This window comes from Choloepus didactylus (assembly GCF_015220235.1).
Source record: "Choloepus didactylus isolate mChoDid1 chromosome 25 unlocalized genomic scaffold, mChoDid1.pri SUPER_25_unloc2, whole genome shotgun sequence".
NCBI classification, from domain to species: Eukaryota; Metazoa; Chordata; class Mammalia; order Pilosa; family Megalonychidae; genus Choloepus; species Choloepus didactylus.
In genome coordinates, this window is record NW_023637607.1 from 157,861 (window position 1) to 182,533 (window position 24,673).

Here is a 24,673-nt window from a genome sequence, read left to right on the forward strand (position 1 = left end):
CTATACATAAAAGGCTAAAAATTGAATTAACTTATTGATATGACATAATTAGGATAAGCAAATTTATAAAGACAGAATCTGATATATAGTTTTGCAGAGGATGTGCTGGGGGTATGAAACAGGGATTTAAGGCTTAAAATGCACAGAGTGCATTTGGGGTGATAGAAAAATTAGGTATTAGATTGTGGTGATGGCAGTACATCACTGTGAACATAATTGACAGTTCTGAGATATGTACCTGAATTTGGTTAAAATGGTAACTCTTAGTTGTTACATATGTTACAAGAATATAAAGTTGAAGTAAATTCATAGAACTGCACAACACAATGAACTCTAAGTGAAATCACAAACTTTATTTAATAGAAAATTATAAAAATGTGCTTTCATCTGTTGTAACAAATGTAGCACATCAATGAAACTTGTTAATGATAGGAAGGTGTATAAGAATCCCTTCTTGTCACCATAACTGTTTTGTAAACCCACAGTTCTCTGATAGATACAAAGGGAAGAAAAGAAATAATGCAAAGCAGGACTTTGAAAGAATTCTCAGTGAGCACTTATGGTTTGTGTAATTTAAATATTAGGAACTGTGTAGATTAGGAGAGTCTTTGTATTCTGCCAAGTGGAAAAAAATTCATCTAGTTCAGTAGGCTAGAAGTTCTTTAGTATTTTATAATATTGAAACAACAAAAAGCTATTAGAAAACCATTTTAATTTTGAACCAGAAGAGTTTGAAGGTGAGAAAGTTCCAAGACTAAATCTTAAGGCATTTCCGTATTGCCCCATAGGGACAGAATCACCCCTGATTGAGATCCACTGGCTGAGAGACTGAGGACTGGAAACATTTTTACAGGGTTCCAAATAATGTCCCAACCCTTGCCTCAGTCAAAACTTTAGTCATATATTTAAACTTTGAACCCAACCCATTTGTGCAAATGTAGAATTTGCTCCATAATAGTACTGCCATTTTAGAATGGAACTTTGTATGAATTCAATGAGAAAATCCCCAAAACATTATAAGCTCAGGTAATGTTGCATAAAGACATCAAATATGTTTCTCTTAATTAGTTAATGTTTTTAAATAAAGGATCAATGTAACCTCCTAATTTGCATTACAGGCAGGTCACTTCTAATTGACTGGAAGAAAACGTAGTTTGGCCAAGGGGTACACTGCCTATGGTTTCATATCCAAATTGTCCTGTTCTCCACTTTGTTGAGAGAGGAAAGCAATGCTCTGGAGAGAACAACACAGCCCATATCTTCATGTGAAGTCAATTCTTGATGATCCAAGGGACAAGTGAGGGTGCATTCATAGACATAGACATGGTGAAAATTTTAATTCAAAGGATGGGAAAGGTGTTAGAAAGTCAGAGCTGCACAAGGCATCATAATCCATGAAGAGGAGGAGTGAAAAGCTGGATTCACCTTGTGCAACCTGGTCTCTTGGGAACAGAGTCAGCAGCGATAATTTCCACTGTCTCCTCACCAGTGTCCCAAAGGGCAATGATGGCTCAGGGGTGAAGCAAAAAGGAAATGTGTTAATGAGTGTGCCGGTTTGAATGTATTGTGTCCCCCAAATGCCATTATCTTTGTGGTCTTGTGTGGGGCAGACGTTTTGGTGATGGTTGGATTTGCTTGGAATGTGCCCACCCAGCTGTCGGTGATGATTTCAATGAGATGTTCCCATGGAGGCGTGGCCCCGCCCATTCGGGGTGGGCCTTGATCAGTGGAGCCATATAGATGAGCTGACTCAAAGAGAGGAAAAGAGAGTGCAGCTGGGAGTGATGTTTTGAAGAGAAGCAAGCTTGCTAGAAAGGAACGTCCTGGGAGAAAGCCGTTTTGAGGCCGGAGCTTTGGAGCAGATGCCAGCTGCCTTCCTAGCTAGCAGAGGTTTTCCGGACTCCATTGGCCATCCTCCGGTGAAAGTACCCAATTGCTGAGGTGTTACCTTGGACGTTTTGTGGCCTTAAGACTGTAACTGTGTAGTGAAATAAACCCCCATTTTATAAAAGCCTATCCATCTCTGGTGTTTTGCATTCTCCAGCATTAGCAAACTAGGACAATGAGGGTCTGTGTTTATTTGAATCTCTATGTACCCCAGAAGGCTATGTTCTTTTAATCCATTCCTATGGTGTAGACCTTTTGATTATGCTATTTCCATTGAGGTGTTCCCCAGGGTGTGTCTTAATTCTCTTTACTGAAGTCCATTATAAAAGGATAAAAGACACAGAGAAACAAGCCCCAGAAAGAAGCAATGAGAGACAGAAGCTAAAAGAGAGAAACACACAGAAGCTCAGAGAGGAAGCCACAAAAGCCAGAAGCTGGAATCAAGGTAACCCAGGAGAGAAGGGAGAGACCAGTAGACATTCCATGTACCTTCATATGTGGCAGAAGTGTACTGAATGCTGACCACCTGTCTTTGTGGAGAAGATATCATACTGTTGATTCCTTAATTTGGACATTTTTCATGATCTCAGAACTGTAAACTTGCAAGGTCATAAATTCGCATTGCAAATGCCAACACATTTCTGGTGTATAGGATCTCATCTGTTTTCACAAACCAGAACAGAGAGAGAGGTAAATGAGGGAATGAGTAGCTAAAGGAAAGCTCTAAAAAACCCTGTTACTGTTCCTCATCCTATGCAAGGGAACATGACTTAACTTTTGGATCCTACATCTGTCTGGGGGATAACTGACCCCTTTCTACTATTTGATCTGGAGACAGAGGTTCAGTCTCCATTACCAACCATCCAGGAAGGAATTTGGACTTTCACACAGAGACATTCCTCCAAGAGGTACCATTCAGGTCAGTTGGAGACTGCAGTAGAGGATGCAGAAAATGTCAGAGAATGGGCACCAAGAGTTTTCATCTAAGTTTACCAGAGGTCAATGCAGTACAGGCCAGAGAGTAGAGATCACCCAGCTTTTTGCTTCTGTATTATTCACAGACTTTCAGCAACCTCTGTGAAAACATACAGGTGAACAAAACCAGAGTAGTATCTGCTCCTTTGGATTTTACTGGAGAAGCCAGAGTACATTTGAAATAAGTGCATGTGACATACTGTAATCAGGTATACATCAGAAAAAGCAAGGACACATCAGAGTAATCAATAGTCATGACAAGTGCAGGTATTTATAGTGAATGGTCTGGGAATTACTTTGCGTATTGTATGAGGTACAGAACCAGGCTAGGGTGTCCTCATTGGATTGTCAAAAACCAGGTCAACACATAAAATATTGGAATTAATTTTGTGAATGCAAAATAGAAATTATAGCATTTCCATTGGACCAGCAATGTTTGAATGTGTGAAAATTTTTAATATTTTTTATCTCTTTCTTCCTAGATACATCATCAACATGGAACGAGAAAACAACACACAAGTTTCAGAATTTCTTCTTCTGGGGTTTTCAGAGACACAAGAATTTCAACCCTTCCTCTTTGGGCTGTTCCTGTCCATGTATCTGGCAACTGTCTTTGGGAACCTTCTCATCATCCTGGCCACCATCGCTGACTCCCACCTCCACACACCCATGTATTTCTTCCTCTCCAACCTGTCCTTTGCTGACATGTGTTTTATCTCCACCACTATCCCAAAGATGTTGGTGAATATTCAGACACAGAACAAAGTCATTTCCTATGCAGGCTGCATCAGTCAAATGTTCTTTTTCATGCTCTTTGCAGCATTGGAGGACTTCCTCCTGACTGTGATGGCCTATGACCGTTTTGTGGCCATCTGTCACCCACTCCACTACATGGTCACCATGAACCCCCAGCATTGTGTTCTGATGGTTTTGGGGTCTTGGATAATGACTGCCTTGAATTCCTCATTGCAAAGCTCAATGGTGTTGCAGCTCTCCTTTTGTGCACATTTGGAAATCTCCCACTTTTTCTGTGAACTTAATCAGATGGTCCACCTTGCCTGTTCAGACACTTTCATCAATGACATAGTGATTTATTTTGCAACTGGGCTGCTGGGTGTCGGTCCACTTGCTGGGATCCTTTTGTCTTACTCTAAGATTGTTTCCTCCATTTGTGCAATCTCATCAGCTCAGGGGAAGTATAAAGCATTTTCTACCTGTGTGTCTCACCTCTCAGTGGTCTCCTTATTTTATTGTACAAGTCTTTGGGTATACTTTAGTTCTGCTGGTACGTACAACACATATTCAAATGCACCAGCCTCAGTGATATATGCTGTGGTCACCCCTATGCTAAACCCTTTTATCTACAGTCTTAAAAATAAAGATATAAAAAGGGCTCTTAAAATATTCTTTAGAAAGAATCTATAAGAGCTTCATCTGTGCTGCAGCTGAGAAAGTGCCTGTAATTTCTGGGCTCTTAATATTTCTGTTTTTTTTTTCAAAGTGTTTCTATGTGTTTGATTTTAATAAACATCAGGTATTAAGCCTTCTCTGTATCTTGCATAATTAACATGTTATCCTTTTGTGACTTACCCATATTTCCTATGTTTTTCTCAGTCTTGGATGAGAAAAAACTTGGAAATTCCAAATAGCCCTAAATTTTAGATTTTGGATAATATTTTATTGTTGATTGACTTTTATAATCACAGGCAAATTATTCCTTTGTTTTAATGAAAGGGTGGAGGCAACTTTTCCAACTCCTGTTGAAAAAAACCCATGTCATTTAAGTCTATAATAGTTTAATGCAAAAGACACTGCAGGTTTTCACTATTGTGTCTGTCATCCCATTGCATATCTTTACTTTAACAGATCTTTCTACTAATGTCTACTTTCACATACTGATCCTTCATATAGCAGGTCATCAATTTTTATCCTCCTTATGAAGGTCCTGTTGTCCACTTCAGAACATTGTCCTCAGTGCTTATCATGGTTAATACCTGCATAGGATACTAAAGGCAAAGCCATTTGCCCAATATATATTTTCAAGGGGAGTCTAGAAGGCAAATTTACAAAAATATGATATGATAAGGCCATCCCACCATGTGTGATTTTAAAAATGGTGAAGTAAAATATTCACTTATGCATTGCTTTACTAAAGAATGATTTCTTTTTCATGATGTGAGTGTCCTCATTGAAGTATGGAATCTTGGTGAACACATGTAAAGGTGTATGTTCTTTGGTGTGCAGGAAATTTCTTTGTGTTCTATGTTATTTTGTTGCTCATATTACCACCGCTGCTTGACAGTTTCCCATGACATCTACAAATGTGATTGCCTTTGTTCCTCTATGCATACTTTCTGTCCTTTCTATAGATATCATAAAAACACAAAAAGGCAGGTGAGTGAATAATCTTTGTATTTGTTCTATCATCCTTTTATCTCACTTATCAATTTTTATTTCAGTCCTTATGGTCAAAGGAACATTAATGCAGGAATTTAGATTCCTGCCCACAAAATACCTCTGGTAATGGAAGTTTCTGATTCAGGGTCACAGGTTATGCCTGACAAACACATATGTGTATCCAAACTCTCCTTGTTGTCTGGCAGGGAATTTACCTGTGGTCAGTTTTAAGGACAGTTATCAGAAATAAACTTTAATAAGTGGTGACATCAAGGCTGTCTTCAAATGTATGAAGGATGAAAACAATCAGAAGTGACAGTTTTCTCTCAATATCCTTATATCTGTTAATGTTGACTGTTGTTTCACTTAGTTATTGCTCTGTAACAAGTCATCTTCAGATAAGTGGATTAAGATAGTGATTTTACCACTTTATTGTAGTCTATGGTTTTCTTTCATTGGTTTACAGTTTAACATATACATTAAGGTTTCTATTCAATTACTGGAGACTGGACTGATGGATTATGTTGAGAGATTAGACATTGGATATGCAATTAGATAATAGAGAATTAAGAATTGTATGGGGAAAGGAGTTTTGAGGTATTAGTTCCATTTTCCTGGCAGATCATGTGCCGTTCCAAAATGTGAGAATTGAACAGAGTTGGGGGGGCTCAGCATTCTAGATAATTATGAGCAGGAAAGGCATGGATTGATGTTGTAGAATCTCAGCCAAATTTATTTGCCTCTGAACATAGATTTCATGGCCAATCTTTCTTAAAATTAGGCAGAAAATATGGTTCTTTCTCTCATGGGTCCCCTGTGCCATGCTCTTGGAGATTCCTTGTGTATTATTAACTCCCCAATAAGGTCTTATAATTTAAAAGATTTTCTTTCATTGTAGCAGTCATTGAGGGATAAAATTCTGAAACATTTCTGTATTATCATAAAGTAAATGGAGATATAATCATTCTTGAATACATGCAAGTGTTTTATAAGTGGTATAATTGGAAAGCTTATAAACTATGTCATGATAGGGAATTTAATTAGAGACAGCAGTCAGCTTCAGTAAAAGAAGCCCCCAAAACAGCACCTTTCAGAATTAAAGTTTCATTAATTCTTACATCTCAGATTTAGGTTAGATTGTCCAGGGATAGTACAGCAGCTCAATGGCCTTGCAGGGGACTTGTTCATAAACCTTTCTCTTTACTTGGTTTTCAATCCATGTTCACAGAATATGGGCTGCTCCTGGCTTCATGGGAATCCATATTATCAGCCAAGAAAACAGGGAGAAGAATCAAGAGCATAGTACTAGTTGAGTTCCAGATGTATGGTGTGAAAACTGAAGTATAACAACCATATTTTGACAAATTCCATATAATAGGCTCAGTGAATTTTCATAAAATAATAACTCCATATACCCAGAACCCAGATTAAGAAATAGAACATGACCATCCCCAGAAGTCCCTGCATGCCCGCATCTAATCACCCTCCCTTCCCCATGGTCATCACTATCCACAATTCTAATAGCATTGAATAGTTTTGTCTTTTACTTTATATGATTCTGACCATCTATCAACTATCTATCTATGAAATCTTTCCATTTTAGTCATTTTAATCCATGTACTTCAGTGTTACTAATTATATTCCTAATTTGACTTTGTATAAATGGAACCCTATAATGTATGTTATTTTGTGTCTGGATTATTTTGAACAACCTTAAATGGTGAGGCTTTTTTTAATTAGGAAAGTATAAGTTTAGATAGAAGTGCCACCTAAGACTTTGGCTTACATATCTTTAGTCAAAATAGGTTCACACTGTGTGGTAGGTAGAATAATGGCCTTCCAAAGATGTCCACATTCTAATTCCAGAAACCTGTGAATAAGGTAAACTACCTGTCCAGTGAGAATAAGAACAGCAGGCAGAATTAAAGTTGATCATCAACTGATCTTAATTAAGGAGATTATCTCTGTGGGCCTAATGTAATCTCAATGGGCCTTAAATGTTGAGGGGGAAGACAGAAAAGTCTTTTGCCAGAGGGATGTACTATGAGGAAAAAATGACTGTTCTTTACTAGCTTTGAAGATGGAAAGTTACATTGATCTAAGGAATTCTCTAGAATCTGGAAAATGCAAGGAAAACAGGTATTTCCTTAGAACATTTACCATGTATCCCATCACTTTTGATACAGTGACTTTACACCAATTCAAACCTCTTTGGATTTTTCAAAAACAGAACTGACAGATAATATTTGTGTTGTTTTGAACCACTAATTTGTGATTTTTTCTTATAGCAGAGACAGAAAACTAATAAATGTTGTAAATTGAAGATTGTTAATTTAACTGTATATTATCTCACTTACAAAATTGGAATTCTGCTTTTAAAGATAAAGCCCACAGGTAAACTGGAAATGAAACTCATCCATGTTTTAACTAAAGAATAATTGAACAAGATAACTTTTAAAAGAGGAATAAACAAGGGATATTTGACCTATTCTTTGTTAAAATGTGTAATTAGGCTGTGCTTATCACATTGGGAAATTGTAATAGGTGTAAAAACATGTATTAATGCCTCAGCTTAATCACAAACTATTCTTTTCAATGAATGAATTATTAGATAAAACGTGGTTTTAAATGCAGTAAGTAAATGAAGGATGTGGAAATAAATGGGGTTGGGGCAATTAATTATTTGTTGAAGCCCAAATAATGCTTACATTCATATATTAACACTAGTTACCATAAAAACTGATGATAAAAAGTTCTAAAATACCATAAGATTTCTGGATTAAATATAGCTTATTTTCTGAGTTTAAGCTGAGATGGGGAAAGCACAAAACAAATAAGTAGGAAGATATTTGATGGAATTGTATCCATTAAGAAAATGTACATCCAAACTTTATAAAGAAAATAAAGCACTTCAGTTCACCACTTCCATCAAATTCTAATAAAAGAGTTTAAATCATAGATGCAGAATTTCTTAGAACAAAAAATAATATTTTTTTCCAAAAAATGACTCAGAAATTGGAAGAAGCTCTTGAAAATTATGACAGTGCTTAATGATGAGACATCAGATCATAGACTTGTTTCAGTTTGAAGATAGTTTCCCCAGCAGAATGAAAAATGCTATCAAAGACCTAATACAAACTATCCATGTGGTAAAAGAATGGTTTTGTGGTAAAAGAATGTTTTTGTGTTAAAACAAAGCCTAGCTGATTATATAATTATGTAGGAAAGAAACAAAAAATATTGTAATGAACTAGGAATAGTACCACACATTGTAACTAAATTATACCAGGTATGCCTATAATAGAATTGGAGCATTTGGAATAATGTTGACATTATTTGCATTATGGCTTTTCAAATTATGAGTATTTTTTCATACTTTGTAGATGTCAAAACCCATGGAGAGTCTCAAAGAAGATGGCTGGACAAAAGCCTGCTGCAGATACTTTTTTACTCTCATAGATTAGGCTTATATAAATTCAGACTATTCTCTGCTTACAAACTCCAAATAGAGCAGCTATGTCACTCTGTGCCTTTAGACTCTTTGTTTACATTTCTTCCCTTCTTTAAAAATTTTAAGTAAGCTACAATGTTTATGAATGAAAGCATGAAAGGCCAGTGTATATAATGACAAATTGATGGTGTCCTCATATTTGCTGAGGGTGGGGGGTGGGGAGCAGCTGTCATCAGTTTGCACAGCAAGAGTTATCTCCTGACAAAATGCTGGCAAGAGCAAAGAAGTGGGACTTGATGGTTATCTTGGATTTGGCTTTCAAGGGAGGACATGATGCCACTCTATTCCCTTAGATGATACAGTAGCATAAGCCTCTTCACTCAAGTGAAAACTTGGGTTGAAAATTTAAGAAAACATGTCCTACACAATGGAGAAGAGGAGTCTGATTAATCAGGGGATACATGAAGTAGAGAATCAGTAACCATACGCACTTGATTTTAGTCCTTAGAGGTTTTGGTTTTGCTTTTTATTAACTTGATTTTAATATTCAATCTATTTTTAATGAATCCATACTGTTAACTTATTGAGACTCTACTGTAATTCACTCCTTTAATGAATTAAAGACTTTTCAGGATGTCTGTAAAATTCAGTGCTTTCTGTAATGAAAAGCAGTGTTCTTTGGTCTAAGAACAACCCAGAAATAATTTCTAATGTTCTAAATACTGAATGAAAAAATTATTTATTTATACTGGGATTAAAAAAAGTATTGTCAGGACCCCAGGTTATTTGACCTTAAAATTATTTTACTGTCTTCTTTTATTACTATAAGGGAAATACAAATGGCTAATTAATACCAAAATACATTCAAAACCAGCTTAATTTAAAAAGCACAAATAGACTCTGGCTTGAAATGCCAAAATCTCAATGCTTTTATAGTTGGTGAGCTAAATGATGTGATCCATGAGAATACAAATTTAAAAACTATCACTGAAAAGTTAAAGTATCCACTGTTTTGATGAAGTCAATATATGCTGCCTCAGAAATTGCTCAGTAATTAATTGGAAACCCAGAAGTAAAGAGGAGAGTTAGTCATGTTGGTGAGACACATAGATTAGGTTAGTTTGTGGATAGTCAAAAGCAAACAAGTTATTGAAATAAATACTCAACAGCACATTTAATTTCTAAAAAATAACCACATATGGTCATAACTTAGGGCCAGATTTGATACCATGTGGCTTTATCTTCACTACAAATAATGGAACTGTAACCAAACACATTGTCCTCTAAAAAATAGCTTTCTCTTCTTGATTGCAAAGTACCATTCTATAAAGAAAACCCATATGCATTAAATGTTATTTTTATTTCATGAGTTTGATGACTATAGCATTTAATTTTAAATTGGAGTCTGTAATGGATGAATAAGCCTAATAGTTTTCAAATAACTTGAAAATCAATTTTATTTGACTTTGATGGTGTTTGAGGTTTTTTTTAAGAATATCACTCAACATGTGCAATTGTAGCATGGAAATTATTTGAGGTCTTGTATTATTGTGCTTTAACTAGTGTGGAAAGAGCTTAAATTATAAAAACTAAAGATTAAAGTATAAGAAAGTATAAGCTCATGCTGCCTACTTCTAAGGGAAACTTGGTCATGACAACATCAGGTTATAAAACCACTGATTCATAAGGGATTCAAATCAATTTTTTGAGGTAGAACACCAGAATAATTACTCTTCCTTTTCATCTTAGATCTTTATTACTCAAATGCTGTTCATCCTATTGGAGCATTTCAGTACACATAAATGCTGTAATGTTAATAGCAAAGAGAAAAGCCATTATGAGTTGTATGCTGCTCATCATGACCAGGATGGAACAGTTTTTAAAATAAAAAATATGCCCTACAAAAAAAGAAAAACAAATGAAAAATTAGGGAAAACAATAAGAACAGACTGTATAGTACAAAGTGTAATGATGTAGAAGAAAAATATTGCATAGAAACATTTTGGAATAACAATTATGAAAGATGAGAACAAACATTTCAGAAAGAATAAGCACAAATCATGAACATGAAAAAAAGGCTCACCTTCATAACAGTGAAAGAAACTCATCTTAAAATATTCTGGAACTCTACTTTCCCCAATATAAATTTGTCAAATAAAATACAACCTGTAGTGGTGAGAAGGTAATAAAGCAGGAACTTGTTAACTGTCAATAAAGTATGAGTTATCCCAGAAAGATACAAATGCTGGAGAAGATGTGGAGAGAGATACACCTATCCACTCTTGGAAGGGAAGTAGAATGTTCAGCTCCTCTGGAAGGCTGTGTGGTGGTTCCACAGGAGGCTAAGTATAGAGTTGTCATATGGTCCTGCAACCCTGTTATTAGGTATATACTTGAAAGAACTGAAAGCAGGGACATGAATAGGCATTTGCACAGTAGTTTTTATGGTGGCATTATTCATGATTTGCAATGGATGAGGGTGGCCTGAGCATACATCAATGGGTGAATGGAAGGAAGAACTGCAGTGAGTACCAGGGAATATTTATTGAGCTGCTACAAGAAGGAAAGAAGTTGTGAGGAATGAATTAGTTGAACGAAACATGAGGACACTACATTGAATGAAATAAGCCAGAAATGGACAAATATTGTATGGTCTTACTAATATAAACCAACTGTAATAAGTAAGTGCTGGTAATTGAATTTGAAGGCATAGGCTATCAGGAGATAGAACATGGGCAGAGATTGGGGAATCAACAATAAGTGCAGTGTTCAATACAGCTTATTGTAAAGATTCCTAGATTGTATTCAACAATGCAAGAGAACAGAATATTTAATAAGGCTTATTGTAAGGGGTCCTAGATTGTAAGCTCTTGCAGCAGCACATCTATTCATGAGTTTTAACTGTTATTTAAGAAATGTTTATTTGGTACAAAATTTATATTCTCTGTATCACACTATGTAATTTCACCTGCAATGTCAGTTTATTTAAACAGCATAATTTCATGGACCCTAAAATAGGGAATAAGTCTTGTAATTATCTACAGGTTTATGTAATACCCCAATACATCCCATAATGTTTTGTACAGAAAATAAAAGATATATGCAAAGTCCACTTGAGGGACTGGGGGGTGGGTAATGTGAAAATATTAAACTTCCCCACCTGGGGAATTCCTGATATTCTAGCAAGCATTAGGGATTCCAAAATTAATAAGTCAAGCCCTCAATCTTGGGACTTGCCCTTATGAAACATAGTCCTGCAAAGGAGCAGCTAATCCTATTTAAAATTTTGCCTAAGAGTCACACTCAGAGAACTTCTTTGCTACTCAGATACGGTCTCTCCCTCAAAGTCATAAACACACTACATGTTTCCCAGGGGTGCAAGCCTACCTGGCAGTGTGGGAGATGACTCCCAGGGATGAGCCTGGCCATGATATGTTAGGATTGAGAATGCATTCTTGAACAAAAGGGGGAAAAGAATTGAAACAAATAAAGCTCCAGGGGTTAAGATATTTCAAATAGTCAGGAGGTCATTCAGAGGTTAATCTCATGCATTATATAGATATTCCATTTTGTTTCTGTTGTATTAAAGTAGCTAGAAGGAAACACCTAAATCTGTTGGACTGTAATCCAGTAAACATGATTCTTTATAATGATTGTATAAATATATAGCTTTTATTGTGTGACCATGTGATTGTGAAAACTGTGTGACTGATACTTTATCCACTATATGGGCAGATGAGTAATAAAATAATGTAAAATATATATATTAATGGTGTAAGGGGTTTGTGGTGTTTTGGGTGTTCTTTTTTTTAACTTTACTTGGGAGTAATGAAAATGAACTAAACTTGATTGTAGTGATGAATGAATGCACAAATGTGTGATGATAATGTTAGTAATTGTATACTCTGGATGGATTTTATGGTGTTTGAATATATCTCAATAAAATTGCCATAAAAATGTGTGTTGTCTAAGAAAATGCTTAATGCTGAGAGGTACAAATTAGTGTTTCAATTATTTGTAAGAATGAAACCCCAAGAGATGGAAAATTCCTTGTTCAGCAGCCATTTTTCAGAAGTGGGAGTTTATGTTGTAAGAACTCTGGTCTCCTTTGAGGTTTCTCTGTTTTTACAATAATGTTTGATGGGGTCAATGTCACATGGCCTCTAAGAAAGTAATTTCAGTGTAGATATGTCAGGCTTGAATTTATCTCTGCCTTTTCACCAATCTGATATTGAACTAGATACTAAAGTACTGAAAGATCTAACCACCTCAAATGTAACTAGAGAAATATGAAACTAATCATGTAAAAGACATCACAGAAATCAAATTACATGATTTATCTGAGATGCTTAACTAGGGATGGAAAATAGGGAGTGCTATCCTCAGTATTCAATGACTTTGAGGATTTTTTTAGACCAAAGGCTTTTATTAATTCCATAAATTTTTATTTTAGAGGCAGACATTAACTCTAATTTAACTACCCAGGCAGGGCAGATGATGGCATAGAGAGGGTTAAAATTTAGTTAGTCTTCTAGAGCAACAAGTAAATACCAGGAAAAACTAGTGAATAATCTGGCACAACTGCTGGAGGAATTCCTGATTGCTCACATATTGTACACCAGCAGGGAATGGGTGGAATGGCTGAGATTGCAGCATAGAACTGAAGTCAAGCTCCACAGTCTGTGGCTGGTGACCCTTCCCTCGCCAGCACAGCAGGCTGAGCTGCAAAACTTTGCTGTGGGAGAAAGAAACAGTCCCTTCCATGAGCAGGGAAATTGAGCTAAATCAAGTTCCAACTGTGGTATTTCAATTAATAATTGCAGACTGCTGAATACAGTTTACATGCACAGATAAACCCCTACCAATCAGGAAAGTACACTGAGGTCATTCTCAGTGAAGAGGAGGAGGGGCTGATGGAAGGAAAATTACAGAGGCTTTTGGAGACAGCTGAGCTTAGAATACTGGAAAATGACTGTGTCCCAAGAAAAAGAGCAGAGTACCGGGTACTGTCTCTGGCTGACAGTTGAAACTGTGGTCTGGGGACTGGCTCTGAAAAGGAGCTTTCTCACTTTCTTCTTTTTTTCTTTCAATCTAAGCAGCTCATTAGAGATAGCCTCAGGCATTTTCAATTCTGAGCACTTACCCAGGCAAGGGTGGAGTTAACAGAGTCAGAGAGACAAAGGAGGAATTCATGTGTGGAAGATAACTCCCTAGAGGGTGTATCTTCCTTAAGAAAAGGGGAACAGGGCCCAGCTCAAATGGCTGCCCTCCCTCAGAGTATGCAGACACCAGGGCCTGGGGGAAAACAAACAAACCAACCATAAAAATCCATATATTTTTAAACAAAAGTGATTAAATCTTCTGGGTAATGCATTAATAAATAATCCTTTTACTCCAATATTTATATGTATTTCAGTCCCAAACAGTGAATCTTTGATATGTCAAACCATCAGGGAGTCATAAATATGGGAGTCAGGTATTGATTCTCTTCTCCCCTGCCAGAACTGAAAAGTGTTTTCCTTTTAATATCTGCTTTAATCCCAGATGAGAAAATGGAAGGAAAACCATGGATTCTATTCCTTGGGAATTGATGATTCCATCTGTGGATTTGCTGAATAAGCCAGTGGGTTGCAGAAACCTTAGATGTGAACAATTTGGATTATAGGGGTTATATGAGTAGTTATTACTTTTAAACCAAGTTTGGAAATCCAATATTTGGAAATAGCAGATTTCCAATACTGGAAAGAGAAGATGGGGTCACATGTGGAAAAATTGTAGCATAAATTTTACTAGACTCCTTCAGGTGTATTTAAAACATATTTGCTTAACAATGAGTGTTTATTTGATTGTTTATGTTTTTTCTATTGGAAAAACATATGTAAGACATTAATGGAAATATGGAATATGATTTGTTGAAACTCATATAATTTCCTGCCATGTACGTATGATACAGAAATTATCAGTTGCATGAATGGAGACATGCTCAGGAATTTTCAAAGGATTGTTGAAGTAACAATGAAAATGAATTTCAACCACCAGCAATATTATGTATCAGTTAAACCAGAATTTAATCAGGTATCTTTAATATAAAGAGGGTGAAAAATTCTTAATATTGTTGCAAACTAAAATGTCTTGAGGTACTATTAGTAGCATGATACTATTTACTTAAGTTTTCAAGAGAACCATTTACTAGCTCATGAATAAATTTGAAAATTATGGGAACATTGTTAGGTACATATCCAAACAACTTATTACATTGTTTGCTTTAGAGTGAAAGATGTGCAAGGGAAAGGAATCATTCAGGGATAGCAAGACAAGACAAATGTTATTGGTGATAATTATCTGTGCTGCTTTGAACCACTGTCCAGTGACCTTTACTTTTAGTCTGAAGCAGTCACTTTACCAGTGCTCGTAGGGCAAGTGTAGTGGTGATGGTGCCCCTTAGCTTTTGTTAATCTGAGAATATCTTCATCTCACTCTCATTTTTGAGAAATAGTCTCTCAAGGTATAAAATTCTTGGCTGGAGGTTGTATTCCTTCAGTTCTTTAAGTACTGTAACTCACTCCATTCTTGCCTACATGGTTTATAATGAGAAATATGCACTCAATCTAATATGGACTCCTTTTAAGTAACAGGTTGCTTTTCTCTTACAGCTTTCAGAACTCTCTCCTTGTCCTTGCTTATGATAGTGTAATCAATATATGATGGGGTATTTTTTCCTTCATGTTTATCCTGTTTGGTTTTCTCCGAGCTTCTTGGAGTGTGTATTTATGACCTTTGCTAAGTTTGGAAATTTCTGTGTCCTTAATATTTTGACAGTTGCTTCTGCCACTCTCTCCCTTTCTTCTCCTTCTAGGATTCCCACAATGTGTACACTGGTGTGCTTGATGGTGTCCCTTAGCTGTCTTAGACTATTTTCACCTTTAATCTTTCTTTTGTATTCCTGGTTCTCCGTCTGACTTACTTCAAGTGTTTTGACTTAAACTTCACTGATTCTTTTTTCTACTCACTTCATTTCACTCTTGAAACTCTTCTGGGTATTTTTCTTCAATTATCGTGATCTTCAACTCCAATTTCTCAATTCCTTTTTACAAGGTCTGTATCTTTACTTCCACTCTCATATTTTCATTCACTGTTTTCCTGATATGCTGTAGTTCTTTCTCTGTACTTCCTTCAACTCCTTGAGCATTTTTAAAATCAATTTCTAAAAGTGCTTGTTTAGTACATCCACATTCTCATCTACTTGATTGGTGTTTTCTGTACTTTTTTTCCTCTTCCACTGGATGGGTCAACATTTTCTTTTTCACTGTTTGTCTTTACTCTTTTTTTGCACACTGTACATTTTACTATGTTAAAACCTTAACTCTGGGATATAATCCCTGGAATATCTGTTTCCTGGTTTTATTACCAGCTCATCAATGATAAAACAGTGGTTCCCTTGAACTTCAGCCCTCCTATCAGGACGTTCTGCCAAATGTGAATATGGTGTGCAGGGTCTACCCTGTCTTACTGGGCCCCTATCTTGTCTTGAGACTTTGATTGCTTTTGTTTTGAAATTCCCCTATTCACAGGAGTTTGTCCCCTCTGATTCACAAGGAAGAAAGCTCACTCTCCTAGATATCTGAAGATGGCAGGCCTTTGTTCCAAACTGTCTACCTCTGTAGTATTTGACACTTCTTTCATAGTCTCATACCACTTTTTCCTGAGAAAATTCTGAGAGGACAGTCACTCCAGGGAGGACTTTCCCAATTCTCTTTCCAAGTCAAAACAGGCCCAGCCACCCACAAAGGGGCACAGAATGGCTCCAAAGTGCCCTAAGACAAGTATTCAGAAGAGAACCAAAAGCTTTTCCAATGTAAATATTTCTTGGTTTGCCCAGCAAATGCAGGCCTGAGGAAGTGATGCATCATTAAATCTCTGCAAGGCATGTTGAAACAAAGCCTGCCACCACCTGTGTACAGAGCTGGTTGAAAGAATAGTCGCAATCAGAGCTGGGACGCTGTCATATGGAGTACATATGCACTGGCTTAAAGAGACTCATTCCTGCTATTGTGCTATTAGTAGCAGGATATTATTTATATAAATTATTGAGGAAACTATTTATGGGTTTATGAATCAATAGCAAAATTATATAAACATAGTCATGTTCATATCAAGCATCTTTGGGATGATGGCAGATGTGACACGGTTGTCAGAATAAGACAGATGGGAGAGGAAGAAGTAAATGGGCATATGGAGGTAGGAGTCAGTTGTGGTTGCCAGGATGATGAGCAGGTTCCCAAAGATGGTGGCCATTACATGGACAGGAATAGCCAAGAGGATGGGTTGTAATTCTGGATCCTCTGAAAATCCCAGAAGGAAATTTGAAGTTTATGTATAATTTCCTTATTCTATGAGATTGACATACCTAAAATGGTTATCAAGAGAAAAAATTACAAATCCTCATAAACATGGACATTTATGACCTTGTGGAGATTTTGTAATTGATATTTTGTAGTCAAGAAATTAATTTCCATATTTTATTCATTGATCTGGTCACTTTAGGGATCCTTTGTACCATTTCTATTAGGAATTAAGTTACTACCATAATTTTTCCCATTCACTCTTTAGAGGAATGTATATTGAATTTTGACTATGTACAAGACAGTCTAGACAATGAATTTAGAATGCTGAAAACAAAAGTTCCTAAAAACTGTAATAAAAATACATATAAGCAAATTAATAAGATTATATAGTATGCCATAAGATGACAAATGCTAAAAGGAAATGAAAGTATGTAAAGTAGGAGAAAGTTAAGTGGGGATGCTACATGTACTGGATGTCCACAAAAGTTCAGCCTGACAAGTTGATGTTTGAACAAAGTTCTCAAGGTCTAGTCCGTGAGAGCCACAGAGTTTTCTGGGCCCAATAGAGGGAATGGACATTGTAGAGGTCTTGACTAAGGGGCTTGTTTAAGATGTTCAAGGCCCAAAATGAATACACTCTGTTCAGGTCAATGAGCAAGGGGAAGAGAGATAATAGACACTATCAATGAATATAGGAGAATGAGGTGTCCTGTTTTTTGTTGAGAATTCAAGACATGGGGAATCACTTGTCCACGTATTATGCCTTTTGCACTGTATTAATTTGGTTAAAAAGTGTCCCATGAATTGAGTAAAATTCTTCCTTCTTTCCATCTCTGTTTTCATTCTTGCCCCTATATTAAAAGAAAACTTTTAGAATATATGAGCCCAGGTATCTCTGCTCTGATGACTGCTCAGTGGAAACAGGAGTGGCAACACTCACTATCACTCCTAGTGATCCATTAGGTAAATTTTTGCTTCCTGTCCCTGCAAGCTTAAGCTCTGCTGGTCTACAAGTCTTTGTTCCAAAAGGAGGTGTGCTTCCACCAGGAAACACAATAATCCCATTGAACTGGAAGTTAAGACTGCCACCTGATCACATTGGGCTTCTTATGACTGAATCAACAGGCCAGGAAGGGGATTACTGTACTGGCTGGGGTGATTGATCCTGACTATCAAGGGGAAATAGAACTGCAACTACACAGTGGAAGTAAAGAAGAGTCTCCCTGGAATACAGGAGATACCCTAGGGCATCTCTTAGTACTTCCATGCCCTGTGATTAAAGTCAATGAAGAATTGCAACAACTCAATCCACACAGGACTACAAATGACCAAGAAACTTCAGGAATGAAGGTTTGGGTCACCACACCAGGCAAAGAACCATGGCCAGCTGAAGTGGTTGCTGAGGGTAAAGGGAACATGGAATGGGTAGTGGAAGAAGGTAGTGATAAATATGAAGTATGGACATATGACCAGTTACAGAAATAAGGATTATGATGGCATGAATATTTCCTCCTTGTTTTGTTATGATCATGTTTGTATTTGTAAAGCAAATATCTTTTCTTTCTTCTCTGTCTCATCCCCTTATCATATGGCATAAGCTGTATTCATTTTGCTGTATTCAAGCTAAAGGAAATAAATTTTAAGAGTTAATGTTACCCAAGGACTTGCACTCTATTCTGGAGAGATTTAGTGCATTTCCAGTTGTACACTGCACAGTGGAGTATTGTTAGGTGAAATATATGTCTGTTATTGTTCTCTTCTTAGAGATAAAGTATGGCTTTGGGTGATGTGTATAACTGCCAAGTTGACAAGGGTTGTACTGTGATGGTTAGTTTCATGTGTCAACTTGGCCAGGTGATGGTACCCAGCCCTCTGGTCAAGAAAGCACTGACCTAACCATTGCTTTTGAGGATGTTTGTGACTGGTTAATAAATCAACAGGCTGGTTTATTAAATCATCAGTCAATTGGCTGCAGCTGTGACTGATGAAGTCAATGAAGGGCGTGTCTTCCACTATGAGGGAACGCAGTTTGCTGGATTTAATCCAATCAACCAGTTGAAGACTTTTAAGTGAGACAGATAGAGGACCTTCGCTTCTTCTTTGGCTGCCCAGCAAAGCATTTCCTGAGGAGTTTGTCAAAGTTGCCAGTTCATTTCCTGAGGAGATCATCAAACATCTTCATTGGAGTTGCTAGTTTGCATCTTGCCCTATGGAATTTGGACTTGTGCATACCCACAGTTACGTGAGACACTTTTATAAGTCTTATGTTCACAGATATTGCTCATTGATTCTGTTTCCCTAGAGAACCCTAACTAATACAGAGCCTAATGTCCTGATATCTGATGAGGCCTATGTTGTGGAAGCATCTATGATAACCCCCTATCCCCTGCCTCCTGGTGTTCAAGTCCTTTCCTATATCCATCCCATTGAGTGTGTGCAGGACACAGTGGCTCACCTCCAATGATTACAGTGTGGCAAATGAAATGGCATGTGACTTCTGTAAGTACAGTTCTAAAATAATTCAAATTCCATATTTGGGCATTTTGGCATCCTGATTGTATGCTCAGATGAAAGCCAACTGCCATGTTGTGATTTACCCAACCAAAGATCCATGTGGTGAAGTATTCAGGAAATCCTTTGGCCAATAACCCACAAGAAACTGAATCATGCTAACAGTTTTCATATAACACCTTAATATTAACACCTTGTATTAATATTGTATATTTATTACAATTCAGAAAAGAACATTTTTACACTTGTACTGTTAACCCCAGTTCATCATCTACAACAGGGTTCACTGTTATCCAGTCACATGTTTTAACTTCTAACTTTTATTCTCATAATACACATGATGCAACACATTCCCCTTCGACTACATTCACATACAAAATTAACTTTAATAAGATCTTTCCATCTATTCAGGGCCCCTTACACTTCCCAATAAATTTGATCCTTTTTTTCAAATTATGCAAAGTGGGCTCTTGGAATTTTGATTGTGTCTACTGCTACTGACACCTCTACACAAATACAAAATCTCCTGGGTTTTGGAATCTCTAGACAGGAGTCCCTTTAATCCAGGTGTGATCTCCTCCTATCCTCAATAGTCTTGAACTTATGATGCACTCTTCCACTAGGACCTCTTTTGGAAAAAGGGTGTCTGCTTTCCAACCCCCAGTCCTCCCAGCCAAGCAGGCAGAACTGTGCAGAGCCAGGACATGACCCATTTGATATGGGCTGGATCATGTCATAGTAACTCAATTAACTTTTTCATACTTGGATTGAAGAGGAGACCCTTTGACAAGTTTCTGTGTTGTAGCTTTAACTCTTCCTTCTCCCATTTCCCTCAGTGATGCCAAAACTTGTTTTGGGGTCCCATTTCAGAAAATAAGTGACCAGGTGGAAAGGTGCCTATAACACTCAGATATCTTCCCCACCATGACCAGGAATGGCCTGGGCCCTTGTACAACTTAATAATCAAATGATAAGAAAGTTTAACATATAATTATCATATGACCCAGCAATGTCAATCTAAAAGAATTGGTATACATCTAAAAGAATCGAAAGCAGGGCCTCATAAAGATATTTGTACACCAATATACATAGCAGCATTATTCACAATTTTCAAAAGAAAGAAACAACTTAAGTGTCCATCAATAGGTGAATAGACAAAAAAATTATGGTCTATTCATACAATGGGAAATTATTCAGGCATTTGAAGGAATGAAGTTCTGACTCATGCTACAACAAAGATAAAATTTGAATATATTATTTTAAGTGAAACAAGCCAGCAACCAAGAGACAAAGATTATATGATCTTGCCTCTATGAACTACCTAGAATAAGCAAATTCAAAGAGGCAGAAAGCAGACTTTAGGTCTCCAGGGTCTAAGGCCCAGTAGAAGGCCAACAGCTGTTTCTCAAATGGAGAATAGTCATCTGCAGAGGATGGTAAAGCTTTACTCCAAAATCCTAAGGGCCTGCATTGTGACTCTCCTATAGGAGCCTGCCAAAGTCTCCAAACAGCATCTCTATTTGCCAGTGACACTTCAAGCACCATTGGGTCAGTGGGATCATATGGTCGAAACAGCAGAGCAGCTTGCACAGCAGCCTGCACCTGTCACAGAGCCTCATCTTGTTCTGGTCCCCACACAAAACTAGAAGCTTTCCTGGTCACTCAGTAAATGCGTCACATTGATTGGAAAGCAGACAACCTTTTTCCAAAAGAGGTCCTAGTGGAAGAGTGCATAATAAGGTCTAAGGCCTGCTACTGGGCCTTAGACCCTGGAGACCTAAAGTCTGCTTTCTGCCTCTTTGAGTTTGCTTATTCTAGGTAGTTCATAGAGGTAAGATCATAAAATCTTTGTCTCTTGGTTGCTGGCTTATTTCACTCAAAATGAGCACACCCAAATTAGGATTATGTTGTCTCCAAAATCCAAAGAGGCCAACTAAGCATTGTGCCTCTTTTTTGGTCATTGGAAGGGCCAGATGCAACAGCTTATCCTTCACCTTAGAAGGGATGTCTCAACAGGCCCCACACCACTGGACTCCTAGAAATTTTACTGAGCTGGAAGACCCCTGTATTTTTGTTGGATTTATCTCCCATCCTCTGCCATGCAAATACCTTACCAAAAAATCTACAGTAGTTGCTACTTCTTGCTTGTTAGGTCCAATCAACATGATATCATCAATATAATGGACCAGTGTGATGTCTTGTGGGAGGGAGAAATGATCAAGATCCCTGCAGATAATATTATGACATAGGGCTGAAGAGTTGATATACCCTTGAGGTAGCACAGTGAATGTAAACTTCTGGCTTTGCCAGCTGAATGCAAACTGTTCCTGGTGTTCCTTACTAACAGCAATCAAGAAAAAAGCATCTGCCAAATCAGTGCCTGCATAACAGATACCAGGGGATGTGTTGATTTGCTCAAGCAATGATACCACATCTGGAACAGCAGCTGCAATTGGAGTCACCACCTGGTTAAGCTTGCAATAATCCTCTGTAATCCTCCAAAACCCATCTGTTTTCTGCACAGGCCAAATAGGAGACTTGAATGGGGATGTGGTGGGAATCACCACCCCTGCATCCTTCAAGTCTTTAACAGTAGCATTAATCTCTGCAATCCCTCCAGGAATCTGGTATTGCTTCTGGTTTACTATTTTGCTAGGCAGGGGCAGTTCTAGTGGCTTCCACTTGGCCTTTCCCTCCATAATAGTCCTCACTCCAGGAGTCAGGGAACCAATGTGAGGATTCTGCCAGTTGCTAAGTATGTCTATCCCAATTATGCATTCTGGCACTGGGGAAATAAACATAGAATGGGTATAGGAACCCACTGGACCCACTGGATGATGGACCTGAGCTAAAACTTCATCAATCACCTGACCTGCATAAGCCCTAACTCTGACTGGTGGAACAGAGTGATGTTTTGAGTCTCCTGGAATTAATGTCACTTCTGAGCCAGTGTCTATAATAATAATAATATCCAAAATATCTGATCATTTCCTTTTCCCCAATGCACAATTACCCTGGTAAAATGCCATAGGTTCCCCTGGTGAAGGCTGGGAGAAAGATTAACAGTATAAATTTTTGGCAGTGTAACAGGGTCCTTCCCAAGGATATCCAGCCTTCCCCTCATTCAAGGAACTCTGGATCTGTGAACTGCCTCAAGTCTGGGAATTGGTTAAGGGGCCATGACTTCGTGTTTTTGGAATTCAAGGGAGACTTTTGTTCACTTGACCTAGAATTCTTCTGCTTATATAGTTCAAACAAGAATTTAGTCAATTGGCCATCTATTTTTCTACTTGGTACTCCATGATCTACTAGCCAATACCATAAATCTCAGTGAGTCATATTACTTGGATTGCTGCTTTGAGCCTGTTTTCCATTATGGGAGTCATGCCCACCTTGTCTGTGGTGATTAACTGTAGCCACTTGGCTTCTGCCAACTCCAGATCTGATAATCCCTATTGTGTTTAAGGATTCCAGCTCAGTGACAGCAGTTCCTACAGTAACACCTGACCTACAGAGAAGGGTGACTACAGAGCTTTTCAGAGATGATGGAGCTAGTCTCACAAATTTATTCCTCACAGTCCTGGTAAAAGTTGCGTCCTCTGGACATACCAGGGGTGTGTGAGCAGGTCTTTGATGATAAATCCACTTTAACATTCCAATCTCTCTAAGCTTTCAAATCTCCTCCTCATTATACCAGGGCAGTTCTGGCATTTCAACCTCTTGTAGTGCCAGCCACCTTTTGATCCATGTTTCAGCCAACCACCAAAACAAACTGTTAATGCCCTTTCTAACTCCTTGAGCTACATTTGAATGCAGAATCTCTGCTTAGTGGCCCCATATCGGTAAATTCAGCCTGATCCAACCTTATATTCCTTCCACCATTATCCCACACCCTTAATATCCATTTCCACAAATATTCCCCTAGTTTCTGTCTGTATAAGTTGGAAAACTCATACACTTCTTTTGGAGTGTAGCATTCTTCCTCATGGGTCACACTTCATACTTCACCCTTTAGGGCCTGTTGGGACTTGAGTCTAGTTATAGGTCTTGAAGTAAAGACTGGTGGTGTGGGTGGGCCATGAAAAGAATTAGATATATCCCTCAGGCCATTTACCTCAGGACATTCTGTTGCATTTTTATCTCATAAAACAAGAGTAATCTCTCCAGACAGAGGAGTGAGGGCTGCTTCCTCAGTATGCTTAACTGAACAGGTTCCCTTTTACTGAGAATGTGTTTTCTTCAAACTTCATGTTCACAAATCTTGAAGTCTTTCTAAAAACTGTTTTTTACTTATTTTTAGTAGCTGTGCTAGTTTGAATCTGTTATGTACCCCATAAAATACTATGTTCTTATAATCTACTTTTTGGAGGCAGACATATCGTGGATGGGATCTTTTGATTAGCTTGATTCCATGAATATGTGACCCCAAAAACTGTGAGTGGGCCTTTTTATTAGATTATTTCCATGGAGAAGTGGCCCCACCAATTCAAGGTGAGTCTTAATTATAGTTTACTGAAGCCTTGCATGGAGCTTAGTGACAGAGAGAGAATGAGCTCAGAGCTGACACAGACCCAGATCCTTGGATATTTTGACAGAAAGACATTTGGAGATGTTAAGCTAACAGATGAAGCCCAGAGTTTCCCTAGAGAAACTACAATATGCAATCCAGAGTTTTCCCCTGGTAGAAACAAGAAAGAACCCACCAAAGCTGAGAAAGAAGCCCAGAGACACTTTGGGAAAACCAATGAAACCAAAAGGCAAACATGGGAGAGAATGTTCAACAGAGCCAGCCATGTGTTTTCCCATGTGACAGAGGAACAAAATATGCAATCAGCCTTTCCTCAGAGAAGGTATCTGCCTCTTGATGTCTTAATTTGGACATTTCCATAGCCTTAGAATGATAAATTTGTAACCTAATAAATGTCCATTGAAAAAGCCAATCAATTTCTGGTATATAGCATTTTGGCAGGTTTAGCAAATTGGAAGAGTAGTTGTTAGTAGATCTTCCTAGTGAGGAACTCTGAGATTGGTTTGTAAATTACTGATTAGAAGAAAATTTAAATATGCATACCAAATTAGAATTGCTATGGACAACAGTATGTCATTT

At 37.6% G+C, this 24,673-nt stretch overlaps 2 protein-coding genes across 2 annotated transcripts in view; one reads left to right on the forward strand and one right to left on the reverse strand.

The window, feature by feature from the left end:
• Positions 1 to 24,673, reverse strand: part of LOC119525516 (olfactory receptor 7C1-like) — a 76,057-nt gene that overhangs the window by 34,808 nt on the left and 16,576 nt on the right. The gene's annotated exons all lie outside the window — the stretch shown is intronic.
• LOC119525517 (olfactory receptor 7A10-like) overlaps positions 1 to 24,673 on the forward strand; it is a 57,394-nt gene that overhangs the window by 5,993 nt on the left and 26,728 nt on the right. The window contains exon 2 of the mRNA XM_037824305.1: positions 3,345 to 4,058. Within this exon, the coding sequence (XP_037680233.1) occupies positions 3,345 to 4,058 (714 nt within the window). The remainder of the gene's footprint in view (positions 1 to 3,344; positions 4,059 to 24,673) is intronic.